Here is a 22,557-nt window from a genome sequence, read left to right on the forward strand (position 1 = left end):
AGTGCGCCACCGACTCCGCTTGAAAAGCATTAGACCATTAGGATTAAACGCCGTGGATCACTGTGTTAACATAATGCTGACGGCCATCTGACTCTCTGGCACCTTACCAGGGTTTGCGCTTTGGACTGGTCTCGGTCACCTGACACACACACACGGCTCGGCTCCACCTAGCTCGGCGGGTGTGTGAAGAAGCTCCAGTCCGTTATTTCAAGGTTATCTCCAGCAGGAGCCTCACTTCTCGGATCCTATGGGATTTCTGATAACCGCAGTTCTTCTTTGGGTTGCAGTCGGAGGTGAGCATTTGTCACATTAATGAAACAGCTCGTGAATTGTGGGTATCTTGGGGGCGCTTATTGTGAACTGACGGCACAAAACGCGAGTACAGCTCTCATCTTTCACGCGCCACCACCTCAGCCCTTGTAATAAATTTTTACCGACATGAAGCCGGCCTTACGGTAAAACAGGCGAAACAACAAGCAAGGTAATACTTCATGAAGCAAACGAAAGGTGTCTGCTAATCCAGGAGAGAGCCTCTGGATTTGGACTAATGGGCTAAACAAAAGCGTTGTTACATAATTTCCAATGCGCGCACTTTTCTGTTAATCTACCGGACTGACGATGTCGATATCGGTTGGGATGTAAAAATCTTATTACACGAGCCTTTTCCGACTGTTCTTTGCCTCAAAACAGCCCCCGGAACAGCGTGTAACACATGTTAAAACCCCGCACAGGTGAGCGGAACAGCGCACACGTGCTCGCGCTGCGTAGTGACAAGCGTCTGCTGCTGAGAAAATCATAATTAGCTCAAATAATTGAGGCTGCCTGTAGAGAGTGAGAAGCGAGAGGGTTTTTTTTTGCCTCCCACGCAGACGTGCATATTGAAGTAGGCTTGATATTAGGCTGCAGTGCTGTGCAGCAGCACAGAGGATAACCTACATAAAGCGGAATCAGATTTTGAAGTTCTATTTAGCTGCAGATGTGAAGTCAGTAGTAACCCCACCCTAACATAGTACAACTAAAGCTCATGTTTCCTGATGATATTCCTCACCCCAGAACCAGCATCTCATTGTACCGCTAAATATCACTGCATCTCAATGTGTAGATAAACAATAGTACCATTATTTTTATTTACAAAAACTTACTAATGCGCAACTCTAGGCCTGTATAAGGACATCATTACCTGATAGGGTTGCAGGGTTTAATCTGAGCTACGTTTTAGAGCCATTTACAAACTGCAGCCACGTTGAATAGATGCTTTTGACTTCTAATTTCTAACGTGGACGTTGGATGATGGGCAGCAGGACAGGCCAATTAATCCAGAGCCAGGTCACAGCATTAATTTATGAGCCTGGGGTGTCCCAGTTTAGACACAGTGTGATAATACACACCAGAATACACACACTCTCTTCATCACATGGACTAGCACAGTATTAGAGCCAAACTCAGCAGCTCACGTGTCTCTATAGGGGCTCATTACTGGCCAAGGTTATCAATTACCCCTATTGATCCTGATCTGACTTTGGGTTGACACAGCACAGAGTTTAGATTTACAATTGCAGGTTCTACATGTGTTATGTCAATAAAAGAAGTAAATGCAAATTGTGCTGTGACCGAGTCTCCCTCTGAAATATATAATATGGAGAAGTAATAGCCAAGATTTAGGCTGTATACATAGTGAAGCATTTTACTCAGTTAATTTTAGTAAAAGAGTTTGAGAAGAAATCCTGGCAAGCTATCACACATTAAACCATTCAGTGAATGGCTTCAAGTCAATGTTTGAAAGTTTTACAAAGTCTGCACAATTAAAGAGGTTAATTAAATTTTCTGACAGTTTTGCAAGAATTTAAAATGTAAATCGATATGAGCTGACATTTAAATTAATGGCACGAATGAAGGTTCATTATTTGAACAATGGCATATTTTTGGCTTCAGGCAGTCATTGTATCCAGTGCATAACAATCAAAGAAAAGGTCGCTGGCTGCAAACTGAACATGGATTATGTTCTACACTGACATTTAGTTCCTTGTAAGATTCAGTGTACCCCTGTGCCTTTAGTGATGCGGCGGCAGGCAGAGATTGGAGACTGATTTAGCTCTGGTGTGAAACTACCTGTGAGCTAAAGCCATTTGGGAATATCAACATCCTGTAGAGACAGAGGTGCGGGGGAGGCTGAGGGGGTTAAGCTTCTTTGCCCTGTTACTTTACCAAGGTAATTGTGCTTACGTTAATGAGGGAACAGCTCCACCCACACTCAAACAGGACAATTTCCAAGTAAACAAACTAGTTCATCTGTGGTCCTCTGTAAGATTGTTTAGGACTTTTGTTTTTCTGCTGCAGATATTTAAAAATATTGATTTTTATTTCTATTTTCTCTGCATCCATCCCCCCATGTTTGTTCATCAGTGGGAAGCCGGCCGGTAACCTCACCCCTTAATGATGCAAAGGTCAGAAAAATGTCCTTTTATATTATTTCCCGTCATAATTTAATTAATTATGTGACCACTAACTGAGTGTCTTTTGAATTGTGCCCCTAGGTTGAATGTATAATACAGGAGACACTGAACGAAGATGGGTCACAACACGAGTGCGGCCATCAATTAGCAGGTAAACTGACCTAAATAATATTATATCGTGGAGTTTTTAGTTGATTGGTTTGTCAAAAGCAATTGATTGGGTGATTAATTGTGACAGACACAGAGAATAACTTTAATTCACCGATCACAGGATGCCTTTGTCTTTTACCACATTTGTAACATTTACTATAACTTTAATTTGTGACGGGCATTTTAGTGGCTTGTCTGCACTTGCAGAGTTACCACTACATTTGTTGGTATTTCAACCATGTTTTTGGTGTGCTGCAATTTAAAGTTTAAAATTAGTTTTTTTGGTCTTCGCAGAGGAGCTTGATGAAGTGCAGAGACATCAGGGTCTGCTCCAGGAGCTGGAGAAGTTGGCTGATGATGGTACACACAAATTCAAATTCACACAGACCCCTGTATTGCCCTAAATGCTTTTTATTTTCCTCTTTTTCTCTTTATGTCCATTTTTTATGTTTCTGTGGGAGATGTCCTGAAACCTAATTAGACACATGCATTTTAACACCACAATATGCAACGCACTTACTATTTCAATCTGACTGTTGCAGAGAGAGAAAGAGAGCACGAGGAAGGGAGGGAGCGTTATGAATACAACTTAGCTAACGACGAGAGTGGCTTTGAACAGAGAGATGAAGACGAGAAGGAGGAGAAGGATGTTACCAATTTCCTGAAAAAGACAGAAGATAGGAAAGAGGAAAACACTCAGACGGATGAAACTAAGGAGAGGAATATAGAAGAGCCACGAAGTGAAGACCGAGAGAGGGATGATGAAGAGGAGAGGGCCAAGGAGCTAGAGGAACTGTTGGCTGAAGAGATCACCAACAAAGCGACGGAGGAGAAAAATGATGAAGAGCTCAAAGAGCTGCTAAAAGAGTTGAAAAAGAAGCGATATGAAGCGGTAAAGGAAAGAGAGATCCAGAAAAGCACTGGAGTGGAACAAAAGGTGGAAGATAATAATGAAATGCAAGACAAAGAGAATAAAGAAAAAACAGCAGAAGACTTAGTCAAGCAGAGGACCGAGGAGAGGAGGAAGAAAGAGTTGGAGCTGATGGTGGAGAAGGAGAAAGTGGAGAAGGAGCTAAAGGAGTTGCTTAAGGAGCAGGACAGTAAGAGCAAGCCAGAGCAGGAGAGGGAGAGGAAGGAGAAACAGGAGGAACTGGACGAACTTGTGAAAAAAATGAAGTGGGTACAAGAGGAGGAGCTGGAGGCACAGGATGGGAAGAAAAAGGACATTGATGATGAAAAGACAGTGGAGGAAAATAGTGAGGGGAAGGAGGTTGAAGAGGAAAGGCAGCCTGATGAGAAATCACAGAATAAAGTGAAGATGCAGGAGGAGATGGCAGACGTTAAGGAGCCACTCTCGAAGAGAGTGATGGAGAAAGCGAGTGATGAGGCCACACGACAGTTTGAGCGAGAGAGGTTCAAGGACGAGGAGGAGGAAGAGGAAGAGGAAGGGGAAGACGAGGATGAATATGTTAGAGAGGATGGGGAAGGGCAGGAGGAGGAAGAAGATGAGGAGGGTGATGCTAATGAAGAAGATGAAGGGGAGGTACGTTGGTGCAAAAAAGATGTGACAGCTTGTGTGTGTGGTTAAGACTAGAAATTCCAGTGCAATAATTTATATGTAGGACAATAACATTTGGGTGGAAATGTAGCCTGAAATGTTCCACAATGTTCTATAAAAAGTCATAGTAAAATAATGACAGCCCTTGATAAATTTATCAAAAATTAGCTTTTTGATAAGTATACATTTATAATAGCTAGTTGTACTTTAAATATTGCATTGATGAAAAAATTATTTGTTTTACACTTTTTTCCATTTCCAAATGAGGGGGTTTGTATGTAAATATCCAGCTTTCAAACAAAGCAACCCATTGTTAACTCCTTTTATACTTTCATTGAAATGCAGTTACAAAGTGAAGCAATCTGCTGTTGATGAAACAGCTTCCAAAGCTAAGAACTTTATTTTTTAAATTAAATCTGAAGTAAGAAAAATTAAATAGCATTAGGGTTACTGTGGTAATTAAAGACCAAGGAATGAGCTTGGGGAACACCAAACATATTGGTTCACTCAGACTCAGACCAAGTTGATATGAACCACTGTGACTGAGAAAGTAACCTAGTTTCCACTCTGACCCCTAGTATCACATGGTCAGCTCTGTCAAAATCAGCATGTATTTCTAAAACAGAAGTGAAATCCTGTCCGAATCAATTTATAAACAAATATTCTGATTCTTAATAAGAGCTAATTAGGTCTCATTAAGGACTGTGGTGGGGCTAAATCCAGAGTAAATTCTGTATGTAGTAAGAATTGGATGTGGGTGCTATATCACATATCAATAGTTCTCTGGTTTATTTACGGAGTACTGTCAATCATCAGAATAAATATGGTAACACAGACAACAAAAAATGAAGAAATCGAAAGTTAAAACAGATGTCAAAGCAAGGATACACAAAATAAGCTTGTGATTTGTGTGCTGTTATCGAAACTATTATGTGCTCTGGAACTCTGTGTCATATATTTGAATATTTATGTCTACAGGAGCTGCTGGAGATTGAAGCAGAACTGCGCAAAGTTGCTGCAGAACTGAGGGAGCTTCGCAGAGGATAAGACACACACACACACACACACACACACACACACACACACACATTAGACTGTCAAACCCTTTTGTTGTATTCACAGTAACACGTTCAGTTCACACATTTTCCACTTAACAGCCTTCAAATCCCCACAGCACTCAGAAATGTCATGAGATGTGAATCTGTAAATGGATACTAGTAGAAACTGTGCATACTGTTGTTGCAGTTTGGCTTTTAGATTGACTGACTGGAAGGGGCTGCTACTGTTTTCTTGATGCTCATTTGAATTGAAATAGTGACGAAAGAGACATAATTATTTGGAGAATCTGAAAACGTGTTGTGTTCGTCACTTGTCTCCCCATGTCAGTACCTGTTAATGCTGTTCGTAAGGTAGACAGGAGGTTTCAGTTTAGTTGTAAATTACCGTGGATGCAAAGCATTCAGCACTTTCATTCGAAAGTTAATGTCAAATGTTAATGCCAACCACACAAACATCATCATCTGTGAAATGTGAGTCATGAATACTAGCAATCAGTCCTTATTTTTTTCTGAAGGTTTCATCCTTAATTGTGTGTTCTTGATGGGAAAAACGAATTCCCTACTAAAATGTAATGTGTATATATTTTGTGCAATAATTGATAACTTAGATGTACGCTGTTCTGACTGTTAACAATGTTACTGATATTTCTACACAGGACTAAGTCTTTAGTTCGTCTTCATTTCTTAGATGATAAAGTAGAAACAAGGATTGTGTTTCATTTGGCTCATGCACTGTTAAAACCAGACTGTTTGTGATGAACCGAGGTGAAGTGGACTGGAATTCTGCACACTAACACGCATGTCAGATGTTAAATTTATCTGAAGTGTAGTTAGTGTGTGCCACAGGATGTGATGTATTTAGAAATTACAAGGTCTAAAGGTGTCACTTCAGGTTCTCAGCCAGCTTTGCACTCTTATCTTAACAAGCCAAGGAGGAGTCGAAGGACGAAGGAGACACTAAAGCCATTCTGTTGTCTTTTGGTAACAGCAGCACACTGATGAATACTCAGTAGTGTCATATCACAGTTTTCATGACTGTCATTTGTGTAAATATCAGTTATCATGGTCTGTAAGCCAAGGTGATAGGAAATATGATGCAACAGCGCCCCCAAGAGAACACTGGGTAGAAATTTACAAGGTTCAGGATCAATAGTGTTACCACTGGAGACCCACTTACTTGCAATAACACAGTGTAGACTACAGCACATGTGAATGCAATAATTAGCCAAATAATGGACAATTTCATGTATTTTAATATGTAATCAAAGTGCATCATATAATCTGTTTTTTCTACACAGCCAATATTTACAATAAATTTATGTATTTGAGCACTAGCAATATAGCTGGTCAGCATGTGTAAAGACGGAATAATAACACATTATTATCAGTCAACACTGAGGAGCAGTCTATTCCAAAGAGGAGATGTTTGTCCAAGTAAAAGAAAAATGAATGTACTGTAGTTTTCTTTTTCTATAGAAGTGCAAAATATCAAACAAAACCAGCAGGAAAGATGTAGAAAATGTCTGTAGGTGAAAAGAGTAACTTATTGGGCATTGAGGACATTTTAAATAGTTAAAAAGAAGACATCAAACAAAGACTTCATTTGTATTACTGGCCAATCAGAGTGCTGTCGTTTGTGCCTGCTGTATCTTCTATGCTACCTGTCAATCAATAAACTGAAAGCGTATCAACCATTACGTGTCCTTTGCGTGGTATTGTCAACATGTGAACAGACCGGAAATACTTAAAAGCACAAAACAATTAGTATGATATACTTTATTCCCTGCTTACGAAGGAAAATCTAGTCCCAACGGTAAAAACTGTCCTAAGACCCCTGAATTGGACAAGGAATTCGCTTTCTTTGATCAAGTATTGACGATAGCTTAATAACAGTGCTCCCTGTTTTTAAAGGAAATTACAGTCATCGACTTAGGCACTTAACTTAGGTTTACATTTCTACAGGCAGACGTTTTGGGAACCTGTGTCTATGTCTAGCAGCTGCTGCTCCTGCTAACTTGTAACTAACGTGTCCTGTCTGAGGCCATGTCTAACTGCTGTCACTTCCTTACTGCCGCCACCCAGTGAGGGAGGTCACGGAGCTGCAGCGCTGATTGAAAAACTGAAAGAGAAAGTAAAAGAAAAAAAAAAACTCTCAGGGAAGTAAACCTCCATTATCTTGCTAATGGTTCAGAGGCAGCACAGGCATGTTTTTTCTCATTAACTGACCGACAAACAAAAAAATCCAAATCATTAGCGACTATTCTTTAAAGAAATAGAAGTCCATTGAAGTGCGGTGGAGTTCATCTCAGGTCAGGACCAGGAAAATGTCCCGCGGTTCAAACGCAGGTTTCGACCGACACATCACCATCTTTTCACCGGAGGGCCGCCTCTACCAAGTCGGTAAGAAAGTCACTTTCTCCGGTGTTTGGCTAATCCTGGAGCAGCCTCATAGTACACCAGAACTGCCGCTAATAGTGTGCGTCACTAAATTATTACAGTGAAGCTAAAACCAGTCGTCTGATTGTATCTGGGTGGTGGGCAGTTAGCATGCAAACTTGACTCGTGTTGTTCTCTTTTTTATTTAGGAGCCAAGGCTTTATTTTTCAAACACAGCCCGTTAAAGTCCGTAATAATAAAGTTTTAAGTTGTTGCTTTTCTTGGTTAAATGGTTAAAGCCATAGCCTCTGTTAAACTAAGTAGCCATATTTGTAGTTCCTCCAGCTTGTGATGTTGCGTTGGTGAAAGAGCAAATATAACATTATCCATTAATAAAAACAGTTGATACTGCTACATTTACCCCCCCCCCCCCCCCCTTATGCTTGTGTTGCCCTGCAGAGTATGCCTTCAAAGCCATCTCCCAGAGTGGGCTGACCACTGTGGGGGTCCGGGGGATAGACAGCGTTGTGGTGGTCACACAGAAGAAAGTACCTGTAAGATACTACACACATACACTCATGATGATAAATTGAAGTGAAATAGTGCTTCACTTGAGTCATGACTCTAGCTTCTTGCTGACCTGACAGTCCAGTATATGAACATGATACTGCTGTGAAAGTGCCCACACTCACATTTCCAAGCCAGAGTCTACTTTCTAATGTTACCAAGATGAAGGAGAGGGACACACTAAGCCTCCTTTGTTTATCACCGCTGTTGATTTCACTCTTTGAGTGTCATAATCAAGGCCACGTTTGATTGTGGGTATAGTGTCGTTGCAGCAAACAGCACAAAAAGGAGGCATGTTCAGTTCAAAATTGTACACATCAGCAGCAAGAAACAATACACAGATGTTTTTGCCTTCTGTAATGTTCAGTACCCATTACAGTTAATAGCAACGAATAAGCCAAATGCTTTCATTCAAAGCTCTATGTAAGAGGGAATTTGCAAAAAGCTAGGATTCTTATTGCCTTCAAGGAAATATGCATCACATTCCCATATTGCATTTGTACTGTCAATTCCAGTTTCTTTCCACTCTTCAGGTATTACACAAAATTTACGTACAATTAGTTGATCAAAAAGTTTGGTTGGAAACACATGTTTCTCCCTCTTTGCTGTGCTTATGTCACTGATTATGATGTTGTAAGGACAGTGTTCAACACAAATATTAATGCTTAATAACATAAATTCACTTAGCAAGGTGGATGTGAGACTTTGAACTTTTTTAACTGCAGGACAAGCTGCTGGACTCTTCCACTGTTACCAATATTTTTAAGCTGACCCCTCGTATCGGCTGTGTGATGACAGGACAAAATGGTATGTATGCAACACACACATACCAAACCACTATCCACTTTATTTAAATGTCCGCAACAAAGTTGGACCTGGGACACAATAGCTTTGTTTTATCTAAGAAAGACTGGATCTTTCTGTTACATAATTTAAGCATGATTAACATGACTAAAGTGCCATTTTCTGTAATTTGTTATTATACATTAGATTTTTTAGATTAGATGAAAATGCACCTAAATTCAGTTTGGGTGCAGTTAGTCTGTTGATAACTTTAATGATGTTCTTGTTTGTCATTACATACTTATGCAAAATGTTACTTATTTGATGACTTTAAAACCTACACGTCGTGTGCTTGACTGGCATCTCTCCTGTCATGTGCAGCGGACAGTCGTTCGCAGGTTCATCGTGCCCGGGTGGAAGCTGGTGAATGGAAATATAAGTTTGGTTACGACATCAATGCAGATGTGTTGTGTCGTAGGTTGGCTGATATCTCCCAGGTCTACACTCAGAATGCAGAAATGAGGCCTCTAGGCTGCTGTGAGTGGGGGGTCTTGTACATTTTCATAAAGTGCTTTTCATCAACTTAACACTTAATTGTTTAATTTTTAAAAGCTATTTATCAGTAAAATTAACTCACACATTCACAGCTGGGAAACACAAAAAGTGCCTTGTTTGGTTGTCAGTGTCTAATGTAGAAACAGCCGCTATGGTGCATTAAAACAAACAAAAAATATATAATATATTTAAATAAGAGGAGCGTTCTCTTCCTTATGAAGATGTAGAGGACTAGCTGTCATTTTCTTACATCAACCCTCTTCTGGTTACCTCCCAGGTATGATCATGGCAGCTATTGATCCTCAGATGGGTCCTGTCCTGTATAAATGTGACCCAGCGGGCTACTACTGTGGCTTCAGAGCTACTGCGGTCGGGGCCAAACAGACAGAGGCTAACAGCTACTTGGAGAAGAAACTGAAGAAAAAACCTGAACTGACCCTGGACAGGACAGTACAGGTAGAGTGAAGCTTAAAGAGCTGAGGTTTTCTTTCCTTTGCTAAGTTACTGCATTGCTGTATCCACAGCTGGAAACCATATTTAATGGTCTGACTGAAGGGTATATGGATTTAACTGTCTTTCCAGTTGGCTATATCCTGTCTGTCATCTGTACTGTCATTGGACTTCAAGTCCAGTGAGCTGGAGGTCGGCATAGTCACCAAAGACAAACCTAAGTTCAGGTAACTTGACTCACGCTCATGCTTTTTCTTTTTCATTTACAATGATCATGTTATCATTATCATATCATTAGACTCATTCTTAAACAGCACCATAAAGGTAGTTTTCTTAATTTATCATATTTTCAACAATCGTCATTCAGACACCAAAAACATCAATGAATCTCTTCTACTCACATTTGGTGTTTGACTCCAAATGTCAGACTGCAACCTGGATTAGCTTATTCATCCAAAAATGGTTATACACTCAACTGGGGGACATGTTTCTTTTGCGAAATACTTGGTCGACATTTTTTCAAAATATTGCCCCAAATGAATTGGCATGATTCCACAAAATGTGATGTGTAGTTGAATCTTGCTTATTTTAGACCGCTGTATGGTGTTGGCACGTAGGAGTAATTAGGGGAACAACTTTTAAAAGTATAATATAATTTAAAAGCTAATCCAGTGACGAAATGTGTCAATCAGTGGAGCAGCCTTTTTGGCTGATGTTTTTATTTATGATTCGACAACAACAAAGGTCTATGGCACAGACAAATAGACTAAACAAAGACTGCAGACTCTCAGAGACTAAATGTGAGTACAGGTAATTCATTGGTGGTTATAGTGTCTGTATGGCAATTGTTTAACAAATCAAATTAATTTAGAAAATGAAGTTATCCATTGAACTCAGCGGAAAGAATCTTTTTTAACTGAGTTCATGTGATAGATGCTCAACTTTCTTTTGCAACACTTTACATGGTACTTTACTTTTGCATTATTTTATCTGTCTTACTTCACTCTTCCTCTAAATTTTCATTCCACCTTTCCTCTACTGTTCTGCTAGGACTCTGTCTGAGGCAGAGATAGAAGTCCACCTGGTTGCCATCATAGAGCGGGAGTAGAGGTGCCCTCATAAACATCACCATGATTCTTTGTGGTATTTCATTTTCAGTCTGTTTGATTAAGCCCAGTTACAAACAGTCTAAAGTTCTGACCTGCACTCACCTTTACTTGTGTCGTCAGGAAGCGTAACCATGCACACATGAAAGCAGAGGTGTGATTCTTAGTGATTTACCAGACATCTCCAGTGGGCATCTTTAATTCAGTATGCAGTAGTAACATGTTTAAATTCTGATCTGGCACATTTTCCCATCATAAGTAAACAGCACAAGCTGCACATTCCTCTTCTAAACTTGTCTCCAAGTTTGAAATGCAAAAATCCTGTCCCTGTTCTGTGGCATGACTTTATGCTCTTTTGATAGGATGTGTATAGAATATTTGTCATACAACTGTATGTGTATTTCACCACGATTGTTGTCATTTTCACATGTGTAAAATTGCAATAACTTTTTACATCTGGCTCATTGTCAAACCCTTTAAATTAACTGTCATACTAATAAAGAAAAGAATCAGACTTGAGACCCTGTTCTGCTTTAATTTAAATAGTTAAATGACGCCTTCAATGATTGTGAACTTGCTTATTTTGGTTCTAGTTTTTGTAGTACATGTACATAAATTCCATTAAACTTCCCATTGATTTCTCTATATGAAAACATCTCTCTTCTTCTAGCTGAAAAATGCCTCCAGATGATGTAACTTGGAGAAACTGTCAGTTCAGATTATGTTGTTATGTTGTTGCTCACACTATGAAGTTTGTAATCATGGTCAACCTGCTTTTCCAGAGCTCCCCCAGATATCATAATTTGAACCCCTGATTATTTAAACAGAAAAAACTCTGAGTGATGTCATCTACATGAGTTTTTAAGCTAGGAACAGGAACATATTTTACAATAATGAAGTCAGAGAGAAGTTTAAAAGCATTAATGTACATGTACACCCTACACACTTTTGCCATAGAAAGGAAGTTAAAAATTGGTGAAGTCGCCCTTTAAGAGAGCACGTTTATTGAAGTAGAGTAATTAGGGATTTTAGCATGCTTTCATTTGTATTTTATGCACCTTCTCAGCTAGAATTTGGACAGAAGTATTGTACTTTTTACTTTACTACATTTGGCACATCTACTAGTTAAAAATGTTCTAATTATTTAACTTTAAACATGAGCTAATCAATAAAGGGCAATGGTCTACAAAGATTCTGACATTTGACAAGTTGCAAAATAGCAATGTCTAGCTGGGGAACATTGTTACATCTGCATTGTTGATTTTTGATAATTATTCATTATTTACAATAATAGCAAAAGTTAGACAAATTTGTCTAGCAAATACATTTTTTGTATAACTTATCTAATGTGTTTGTCATCTCAGGAGCCCTTAGATTGATAATGTGACCTAAACTCCAAGGCTATTTAAGTATAAATAAAATAGTAAACGCTACCACAATCTTGAGCAGCTACAACAGTAAAATGCTTGAAAATAGTTTATCAGGATCAGCTATTTACTTTGGGTTTGTTGTGGCACTTTCATATCTTTGAACATATGAAATTTACTTGCAGTGTAATATGTATAAATTGGCATTTTTGTACTTTCACGTAGTCTAAATACTTTTAACACGACTGACTCAAATAGAGACGTTATTTTCATATTTATGCTCTTGTTTATCAGCAGATGGCGTCAGTGAAGCATCTTTCTTGCCTATACCTGTTAGCAAGTCGGTTTTCTTTTCTGAATAACGTAGCAGTAGTGGTAGGCTGTTAATTCTATTAATTATATACTAGTGAAATTTGTCAGCCATGTCTAAAAAGTCATTTCATTCTTTCATCTTGTCCAGTGCTGGTAGGAACAGTGGTCTGGGATACTTCATCTACAATGCTGGGTCTGGTTCTTCTTTTCCTCTGAGTATTTTATAACATAATTCAACCTTTAGACTTGTACTTTTTTATTTAGGTAAACCTATTTGGAAACCTGAAATCAACTATTGAGTTTCCATCATTGTGACACACCAATTCTATTCACCTTCTCTATTTAGTTACTTAATGTCACCAGAAAATCAGAATGTATGCACTCACACACACACACACACACACACACACACACACACACAGAAATCTGTCATTTACAAAAGTATTATGAGCCCTAATTCAGCACTTCATAGAAGACCCCTTCGGCAGCAGCTTTCAGTGTTCTTGGTCTCTACAGATTCGGGTTTGCGCAGTTTATCCACTTGTTTCTTGCAGACCCTCTCAAAGTCTATCAGATTGGTTGTTTATCTGTGGACAGAAATCTTGAAGTCTCGACATTATTTTAAACTCTAAACTTTGGATGGACCACTCAAGGGCATTCACAGACTTGTCCCAAAGCCATTTCAGCATTATCTTGGCCTCTTTGCTTTGGGTTGTTGTCATCCTGAACCGTTGCCCCAGCCTCTGGTAGTTTGCATTCTGGAGAAGGTTTTCCATAAAAAAGACCTTTCTGTATTCCCTCACATCTGACTAGCTGCCACGTCCCTGCCCCCTCCCAGCAGGATGCTGCCACCACTAATCTTTTTCTTCATGGTCTGAGTCCTTTAAATGGTTTCTGTCTAGCAACAGGACCATGAAGGCCTGATTGATTGAGTATTGCTGAGTTCTAAGTCTTTCATTTAGGTTCTTGTATTTTAGAAGAGAACTTCTGTTAGAGTGACCATTGGGTTATTGGTCTCCCTGACCAGGGTCCTGCTTGCATGGGTACTCAGTTTAGCCCAGTGGCTGACTGGAGGACAACTTGTAGTGATTTCAATTTTCTGTATAAATCTATATATACATTTCACTGTACTCTGAATACTTAAAGCTTTAGGCTTCAGGACAAAAATCAAGTTGAGTTCAGTTTTTGTTTTTAATACATTTGCAAAAAGGATCAAAAACTTATTTTTACTGTATTACATCTACATCTTAGTTTGGATTGATGGGCAAAAATTGGAATTTTAAATTATCCATTTCAAATTACATTTATAATACAAGAAAGTGTGCTGAAAGTGAAATAGTATGGATGTTTTCTGAAGCAACTGTTAATATTTACAGACATACAGTGACGAGTCTAATTTTAATTTATTCAAAAGGAAATGCTGTGGATTTAAAGATTTTAATTACTTTAGATTTAGATTGATTACATCAAAAATGTATACATCTTGACAAGATGTATTAAATATATATTAAATATACATTATAAAAATATAACATTTTCATTTTTACTTACCTGTAAGACAAACAGCATATTCTGCAGTTTCTGTTCCCACTTTAGTTATTTAAAAATATTAAAATAACATCGAATAATCATTAAAAATGTCTGACTCGTAACAAAATACACACGAGGGTCTGAGAAGACAGATATCTAAAAAGTAGATGCATTTGTTTGCAAGACTTTGGCTGAGAGGCTGAGTCTCCTTAAAGCGTCTAGTACAAAACATCCCAAAGTTACATTGATACAGCTGCTAATTCGTCTGTGTCATGACTTCTTAGAAAGGCCGTGAAGGTAACATGTCTACATGTCCTACTCATGGCTAAAGTGCTGTACTGCAGTTGGGAATATATAATAACTGCTAAAACACATTTGCTGCATTTACACAAAATATTTTTGTTTATAGGTTTATTTGCAGAAACCACACACAAAAACAACATTTTAAAGCCAATAAATAATAATTAGAGAGAAGGTTTGTGATGAAATCTGATTGGTTCCATGTTGGCCTCTTCATCTTTGTGCTTAGCACTGAATGCAAGAGACAACCTGGAAAGACACAGAACACAAAGGAGAAAAAAAAATCATTTTGTGTGTAAAACTGTGTGTAAAATCTCTTAGCAGTTGACAGTAAGACAAGGTGTAAATAATAAAATGAATGATGGCTGAATGTTGTTTAGTTGTTTCAGGTCCTGGCTTGTTTTATCTTTCAACTACCTCATACTGCATTTACATGTGCTCCCAGCTCACTTTGACCACTACCATCACGTCCTTGGCCAAAATCCTTGTACTGCTCCGCACCCTATTCTCCTCCCTCCTACCCATCGCCCCCTTACTCCTTCCCTCAGTAGGAAATGTTCACCCTGTGGCTGGTGTCTCCTGGTACGGGGACTGTCTGCCCAGCTGAATTGGTCCAGAGCAGTGGGTAGCCAGGCTGTGTGTGTGTGTGTGTTAGGTCACGGCGTAGGGATTAGGTGTGTGTGAATGATTGAGGGTGACAGCGGCCCTAGCATTAGGGGCCCTGTGGCAGATTTCCTAGGTCTGTTTTAGACACACTAAGCTGGATTTACCAGCAGCAGTGTGTCAGCAGTGATGTAGCCTGCCTGAACCTCCTGCAGAACACACACATACACAGGCACACACACGTAGACACTGGTCACTTCTATACCTATACCTATCTACCTGTAGTCAGTAGGACTGTCACATCATCCCTTTCTCTCTCCATCATCTTAGTGGTCACACTCAAATATATCTACATGAAATAAGTTTTTTTTTCTTTAGTTATCTTCACACTACTGTAAATATTCTGAGAAAGAATGGACTCTGTGATGCATGCAGAACATTGTACAGTAGCATGCACTATGCGTCACCCCAGATCTGACCCCAAAACAAACATTAGGGCTAAGTCACACTTGTATTAACAATGAAACTTTGCACAGAATCCAACTCGTTTAAATGCAATTTCCTCACTCATTGGATTCTCTTAACAGGAGCAAAGAAAATAAACTTTGGTTAGGAAAATATAATGTCATTGAAGACCAATGAGGAGGTGCTCAGAATCAAGCATTTTAAGCTAATGCTATTTAATTATTTACTCAGCAGGCCAAATCATAACTGCCATAAAAGAATAATTGTATGTATTTGTGGTCATGGTCAAATAGAAGATTTTACAGTTTGTGACAGTCTGGCCCTTGAATGAGTGAAAGAAAAAAACGTAGAAACAGCAACAGCTGATGGGGAAAACAGTGTCCGATATAATTTTAAGCTCTATAAAAACCGCTTACATTTCTAAATCTCGTTTTTTGCATCTGGCTATTGTATCTTTTCTGCAGCAGTGTTGCATGCTGGGTAGACTGCTGTATACTGTATGTGAGCCCATTTTATGTGTGTAAACCTAACACAAGGCCCCACCCCACGTGTCTGCTTCATTGTGCGTTTCTTTGTGTGACTTGTGCACTGCACACCTTTGTCAGTTTGTCATTGTGTGTTAATGTGTGTGCCTTCTCCCAGATCTCTGCTACAGCCGGTCCATTGTGAAGGAAAGTGTTGAGCAAGTTACCGACCCACCGGCGGGTACTAATCAGACGCATTCCTTGGGATTAAACAGCCAATTAACGATAAGAGAACCATTGTAGCCTTGGGTCCTTGTGCGTCACACTTGGAGGGTTTTGTGTGGGTGTGTGTACGTGTTACAGTGGGTGAGTGTGTGTCTCTATTTATGTGTGCAAGAATGTGTTTGAATGTGTGCAAGGTGTTTCTCAAAAATCACTCCATTCTTTTGTTGCACTACTTAGGTTTTAACGTAACATGCAAGCTATATCTTTATAAAAGAGATCATGCAATAGTTTCAAATTGTCTTGTTAGGAATGCATGTTAATCCTGAGTTTGTTCAGACTCCATTAGGCAGTCAACCTTATTTTTACACATATATCATTCTACTTTAATGTATACAGCAATATGTGCATTTGCATAATGCTGTATCTGTAATACCTGTAATGTGTTTAATGTGTGTGTGTGGTTAAAAAGTTAGTTAGAAGCGAGATTCTGTGTATGTCTAGGGGTGGGTATATGCATCAGTGTGGCACGTGTCGGAGTGTGGCTGAGGATTAGTGAGGCTCCGGGCCAGTTGCTCCACTTCCATGATTACTACTGCTGTCTACTGCCATATGGGGTGGTGGGAGTGCAGGTGGGGGGTGGGTGGCAGTGGGTGGGGTGTGCAAGCTACCGTACCACAACAGACACACACACACACACACACTGAAGTTCACTTCACCCATCTTCACTGGCATCAATAATGCCTCATCCCAACCACACATTCACACATATGCCCCCAGAACAAATGCCCAGAAGGGGGTTCTTATACACATGCACACACACACACTCACCAGCCTGCCGATATATAGCTAAGAGGACACACACTGTGATATATACCCGAAGCATAACCATCACAACTACATGCTTAACTCTGACCCTTACAATAATCTTAACCTCAACCTAAATCTAACCTTATTCCTAACACCAAGTTTTAACCCCCAAACAGCTCTTTGAAGATGTGAGGATTTGCTAACCATGGTGTTTAGCTCAAATGTCTTCGTATAACATAAAGACATAAATGCATGTTGTATCAGGTATATGATTTATGTGATATACACATTTCATGTCTACTGTAGTATGAAGCATATAGATAGCGATAGATGATTTGTGTTTAGCTCAGCTGATTTTGATTTGATCACAATCAGGCATTTTTTCATACAGGCATTGTGTAAGTTTGGCTGTGAATTTTAAGTGATTTGATAACAGTCTGACTATGCAAACAAAACTAAAATTGCTCAGCTCATCTTACAAATGTATGAGTATGAGGGCATGAACAGGTGTTAACTTGCTAAAGCCCGAGACAGTGGTCAAGGAGGGGGCTAAATAATAACTGTTAACACACACGTACCGGGTACAGACCCCACCTGCTGCTTTCTGCAGGGGATTAGATCTGTCTACCCACAGAAGACAGCAGGACACACACATGCACACAGCAGGAGGCCTGCAGTCTGTGAAATTGATCGAGATGCTGGCCAGACATTATTTACAGATGAACTCATGGTCACAGTCTTCTTTTCAGTAGCTGGTTGGAGTCTCATGTAGAGTGAAGATATAATGCAGTTAATTTAAAGATGCCGTGAAATTCTTTCAATTTCCTACAGAGAAAAAAAATGCCTTTGTAAGAAACTGTTATATTGCAACGTAAACTAGTAAAGGGAACTTAGTCTTCAGTTGTCAGCTTGCAGACACATCTTACCCTGGGGAATAACTACTGAGCCCTAGAGACTATTCTTACAACAGGTATTAAAATGATTATTTCGTAAACGGGCACAAAGGTGCATGCAGCAATTGCAAACCAGAAATTTCTCATTACAGAACGTGTACAAATTAAAAAAAAATTATTCAGTGAATTACTTGCATAAGTTTTCTTTTAAATCTGGCAAAAATATGAAAAATATTACTTTACTTATACTTATAATTTGGGTAATTATTTAAAAGTATAGAACTATTAATAACCACAACCACATATTCCACAAAATCACATTTTTAAAACCAATTTCCATAATCGGTTTGTTAGGCAATTATATTATTTAAATTGTGGAAATCTTGTCAGTGCACCAATGTGACTGCTTTTATATATTTTAAACATATTTAATAGTTAAATCATAAATAGACAAATGTTTTATGTACTTTGTAGTACTGTTGTGAAACTGTGCAGCTAACGTTTAACATTGTTGTACGACATTAGCAGAAGTGTATTTAAATACTATATTTGTGTATTTAAATTAAACTAAACCACGTCTGTATAGCCTATTTTATAATCCTGAGGTTACAGATGCATTGACATACACACACACACACAAACCTGCATTTATATCCCACATATACTATTGGCACGTTATCGCAGACCGACAACAGGGCCTTTTATGTAACCTGCATGCAGCATTTCATATGGTCTATTGTGTAGATGATGTGGATGGAAAAGGAGTGCTGTGCAGAGAGACACATGGCTCAGACGTACGCAGCATAATCCTCACATCACTTTAATGAAGAATTAACACACACTGACCTCAATAGCCACACACAAAGACACACACACATACACACACACCAGCATTTTAAATGTATAATACTCAAAAATTAACAATAATATTATTAACAGACAATTAAAAAATAAAACTGAGTCAACCTCTTATACAAAATTACATCTTATGGGTAAGCAAAAATTTAAAATCTACATAAGCAACCCTACATCAGCAGCATGACCCTCGAACAACTCAGACTACCCTGATGCCACTCCCATACCCCACCCTTCCCATCTGCCTCTCAGGCTCTCTGCTTCTACTTTTTTTCATAATGACGTTCCTCTACTCCTCTTTCCTTTCATCCCACCTCATCAATAAATTTCCTCCCAGTGTCTTCCAGTAAGAAATTCAACATCCACCAGTTCCTCAAAGTAGGTACAGTATACCTTCAAACTTATTTCAATGTTTCTCATCCTGCCTGTTTGTCCATTACACACACACACACACACACACTGACCAGTGGGGCCCTCTCTGTCAACATAGCTCATTCCTGTCCCATAATGCTCCATTACCTTATCAATAACATTCGATCCAGCCACAGAATTGAAGGTCCTGCTCTCTGTCCCTGTGCAGTAAGCGCTCAGTTCTCTCCATCCACCCTTCCTCTGTCAATCTGGCCACAAACCCCTCTTTCCTCCCTTTATCCCGAGGTAAGATACTTACTTTTCAGATAAAGCATATTATGATAAATCGGCTGAACTCTGTGCGTGTGTGAGTGTGTAACTGTCTCTCACACACATACTTACACACTGTGCACACACAGACGTACAAAAATACACTGTGTGTATCGAACAACATGATGTCATATGTATTTACAACAGCTGGAAAAGTGTGTGTGTGAAGTTTGCGTGTGTAGATAATGTGGGTGTGTTTTGTGTTTTGGGGACATGCTATTTTTTTTCGATATTCCATGACATAATCCACTTAATAATTTATAAATAAGTAATTATTTATTTTTACTCATTTCATTGTTTCACACAGTAAAAAAATCATATGCACATAAAAAAGCTGGGTTGTTATTTTTCTTTTTCTGTAATAAAACGTAGAAGCATAAAATTTAGTCTGTAGATCCTGTAAATATTTTTAAAAAGGCCCTGGGAAATTTCATCAGAAAGATGATTAAATTTAATTTGAGTTAGACTTCATTTCAGTTTCAATTCCCTTGTTTTAGTGGAAATACAATTGATCAAACCAAAAAACGGCTGATTGCACAGCTATTTGTAAACAATGACCAAACAGGAGGCAGATTGTGTTTCTGGAATGTTTTTTTTTTTTTTGCAATGAATTTCTTTGCACTTAGTTCATTGAAGAACTCATGGTTCCATGTTTGCTAATAAAATGGAATGAGAGAAATGGTGCAGCATATGGGCAAATGTTCTCTGTCAAAGTGGAATGGAAGTTAAGGTCATGAGGGGGAATAAAAGAGTTTGGAGAAAATTAAAACTAAATGAAAATACAATGGCTGTGTTTGCCTGTGGGACGTGTATGCGTGCTTGTTGTGAAATGGGATGTTTATGAAATGCAGTGTGTGTTTGTGTGTGTGTGTGTTTGTGTGTGTGTGTGTGTGTGTAGGAGTATAGATTAGATCTACTAAGCTTCTTATGTGCTGGTTGTCCTTAATTTGCTTCTGCTCTGGGTCCTAGTGCATCTAAACTACCACCAATCCTTTATCACGGAACAAATTTCAAACAAACAATCCAGAACACATCACATGCCATACAACAATAAAAGACATTGCCTTGACCCTAAAGAGTATTGATATATGTAGTACTTATCTTTGCCATTATAATTATGTACAGTATAGTGACTATATTAAAAAGTGGAAGATTAAACTTTTTAAACTGCCTTCCTTAGAATGAAAATAGTCTATGCAGTGCATAAAAATAGGCAATACATTTCATTAATTCTTTCTACCTGTTGTCTAATCAAAATAAATGCAAAATGCTGGCAACATTTTTGATCCTTCATTGTAGGCAATATAAAGCATAAAAACCAAATAAACAAATCCGTTTCTATGTGATTACTAGAGGTATTATTATGGTCTAGAGGTATTATTAGTTTATAACTACAATATTGGCACAGCCTATCTAATAACAATTTACTTTTATTGTAAAGCATTGGGAAATTGTTCACACCGTAAAGCATCATATAAAATAAAGTACTTTTCTTGTTAAGTTAATGTATTTGCTTATTGTTAGTTCAAAGTAAATTCAACTTCAAAACGAACATGCATCCCAGCATGCACTGTTTGAGCACTAAAACCTTTCAGAGATACTGCATTTTTTACTTTTGAAGAACCTGTTTATGATAGAAACAATTTGTTTGTCATTAAAATATGTCAAATTAAGTTTCTTTTCATAATAACAAAAACAATGCTCCCCATGATCAAAGTTCGGTCCCTACCCCCATACACTTAAAATTATCAAAGGCACTGGGGGCAGTGATGGGGTTCAAAAACTGCCAATTCAGGTTCTTAATGCCAAATAAAGAACTGAATCTTGGCCAAGTCCCACTTAAAAAGTAGGTTGCTAATCTCTATGGGATCTCCTTGCTTAAATAAATGAATCTTTTAAAAAACATTTAAATGAAAGCAAATCTGTCTGTGACAACTGTACATGACAGTTAAGTCAATATATAAGTATATATATATATATATATATATATATACAATATGTTTATATATAAATAAAGTTGAATTGAATGACTCTTGTTCGAACTTATTTTTTGTTACCATGCTATATTGCTCAAATGAATCAAATATTTGATTTATTTTTTGCGACGTTTTAAATTAATGTGTTTGTTCTTTTACTTTTAGATATCTTACAAAGGCGGCTCTTGAAATAAACATCAAAGCAAAAACAATAAAATTATTGGCTAATTAATTTGACACTTTTGCTTTTTATGTACTATTCATATGGTAAAGTTTACCTGAAAACGTTTTAGCGGTGTTATAGAAAACGCAACAGACGCCAGTCAGAAAGAAGCAGGCGCGTGAAGTGTGCGCGTGCACGTGTTGGTAGCGCGCACGATATTAGAGACTCCCCACTGGTAACTCGACTCTCTGTCCTGCCAGTGGTTAGTTTAGTTCAAGCTGCTGCAGCAACACAGGAAAAGAAAACAAACAAACAAACTAACTAACAAACAAACAAACCGTACCTGAGCGTGAGCAGGTGAGGAGTCCACTGCAAACAGGAGCTATCCAGACGTCAACACACACACACACACAGACACACACACACACACTCACCTGAGCTGGCGAATATCATTTTTATTCGAGATTTCACAAGTTCAAACAGGCCGGTAAAGTCTCTCTGTCGCTCTGTGTGTGTCTTTATATCTCCGCTTTGGCTTTACAGATAAACCCCTTATACAGTTTGGGCTGTAGCTACATGGGTCTGTGTGTGTGTGTGTGTGTGTGTGTGTTTTAAACTATAAGAAATCCGATTCAATTAACAAGCGCAGAGAATCGGCTTTGGATACTGTGAAATTGTCTGAGTGCGGAGGATGGCACAAGCCAAACTAACCCTGCGTGAGGACGCACAGTGTGTGAAAACATGCAGTTTGACAAAGCATCGAGGCCTGTGCTGGAAGAACGGATAGAAATTAACAACACGAAATAACTTTAAGGACAATCACGTGGACTGTGAACTGAATGATGTTAGTACAGAACCAT

The 22,557-nt window shown here is 38.6% G+C and overlaps 2 protein-coding genes across 2 annotated transcripts; both read left to right on the forward strand.

Moving 5' to 3' along the window:
• Positions 1 to 28: 28 nt before the first annotated feature.
• LOC137129455 (DNA ligase 1) lies at positions 29 to 6,913 on the forward strand. The gene is made up of 6 exons (XM_067508627.1): positions 29 to 293; positions 2,404 to 2,444; positions 2,535 to 2,604; positions 2,898 to 2,963; positions 3,146 to 4,146; positions 5,140 to 6,913. The coding sequence occupies exons 1-6, from the start codon at positions 248 to 250 to the stop codon at positions 5,206 to 5,208; spliced, it is 1,293 nt and encodes a 430-aa protein (XP_067364728.1). The 5' UTR covers positions 29 to 247; the 3' UTR covers positions 5,209 to 6,913.
• A 403-nt stretch (positions 6,914 to 7,316) lies between these two features.
• Positions 7,317 to 11,575, forward strand: psma6l (proteasome 20S subunit alpha 6, like). The gene is made up of 7 exons (XM_067508628.1): positions 7,317 to 7,619; positions 8,055 to 8,149; positions 8,888 to 8,969; positions 9,327 to 9,482; positions 9,778 to 9,956; positions 10,083 to 10,177; positions 11,001 to 11,575. The coding sequence occupies exons 1-7, from the start codon at positions 7,544 to 7,546 to the stop codon at positions 11,056 to 11,058; spliced, it is 741 nt and encodes a 246-aa protein (XP_067364729.1). The 5' UTR covers positions 7,317 to 7,543; the 3' UTR covers positions 11,059 to 11,575.
• The last annotated feature ends 10,982 nt before the right edge of the window (positions 11,576 to 22,557 follow it).

Source organism: Channa argus, chromosome 6 (assembly GCF_033026475.1).
Source record: "Channa argus isolate prfri chromosome 6, Channa argus male v1.0, whole genome shotgun sequence".
In the NCBI taxonomy this organism is placed as follows: domain Eukaryota; kingdom Metazoa; phylum Chordata; class Actinopteri; order Anabantiformes; family Channidae; genus Channa; species Channa argus.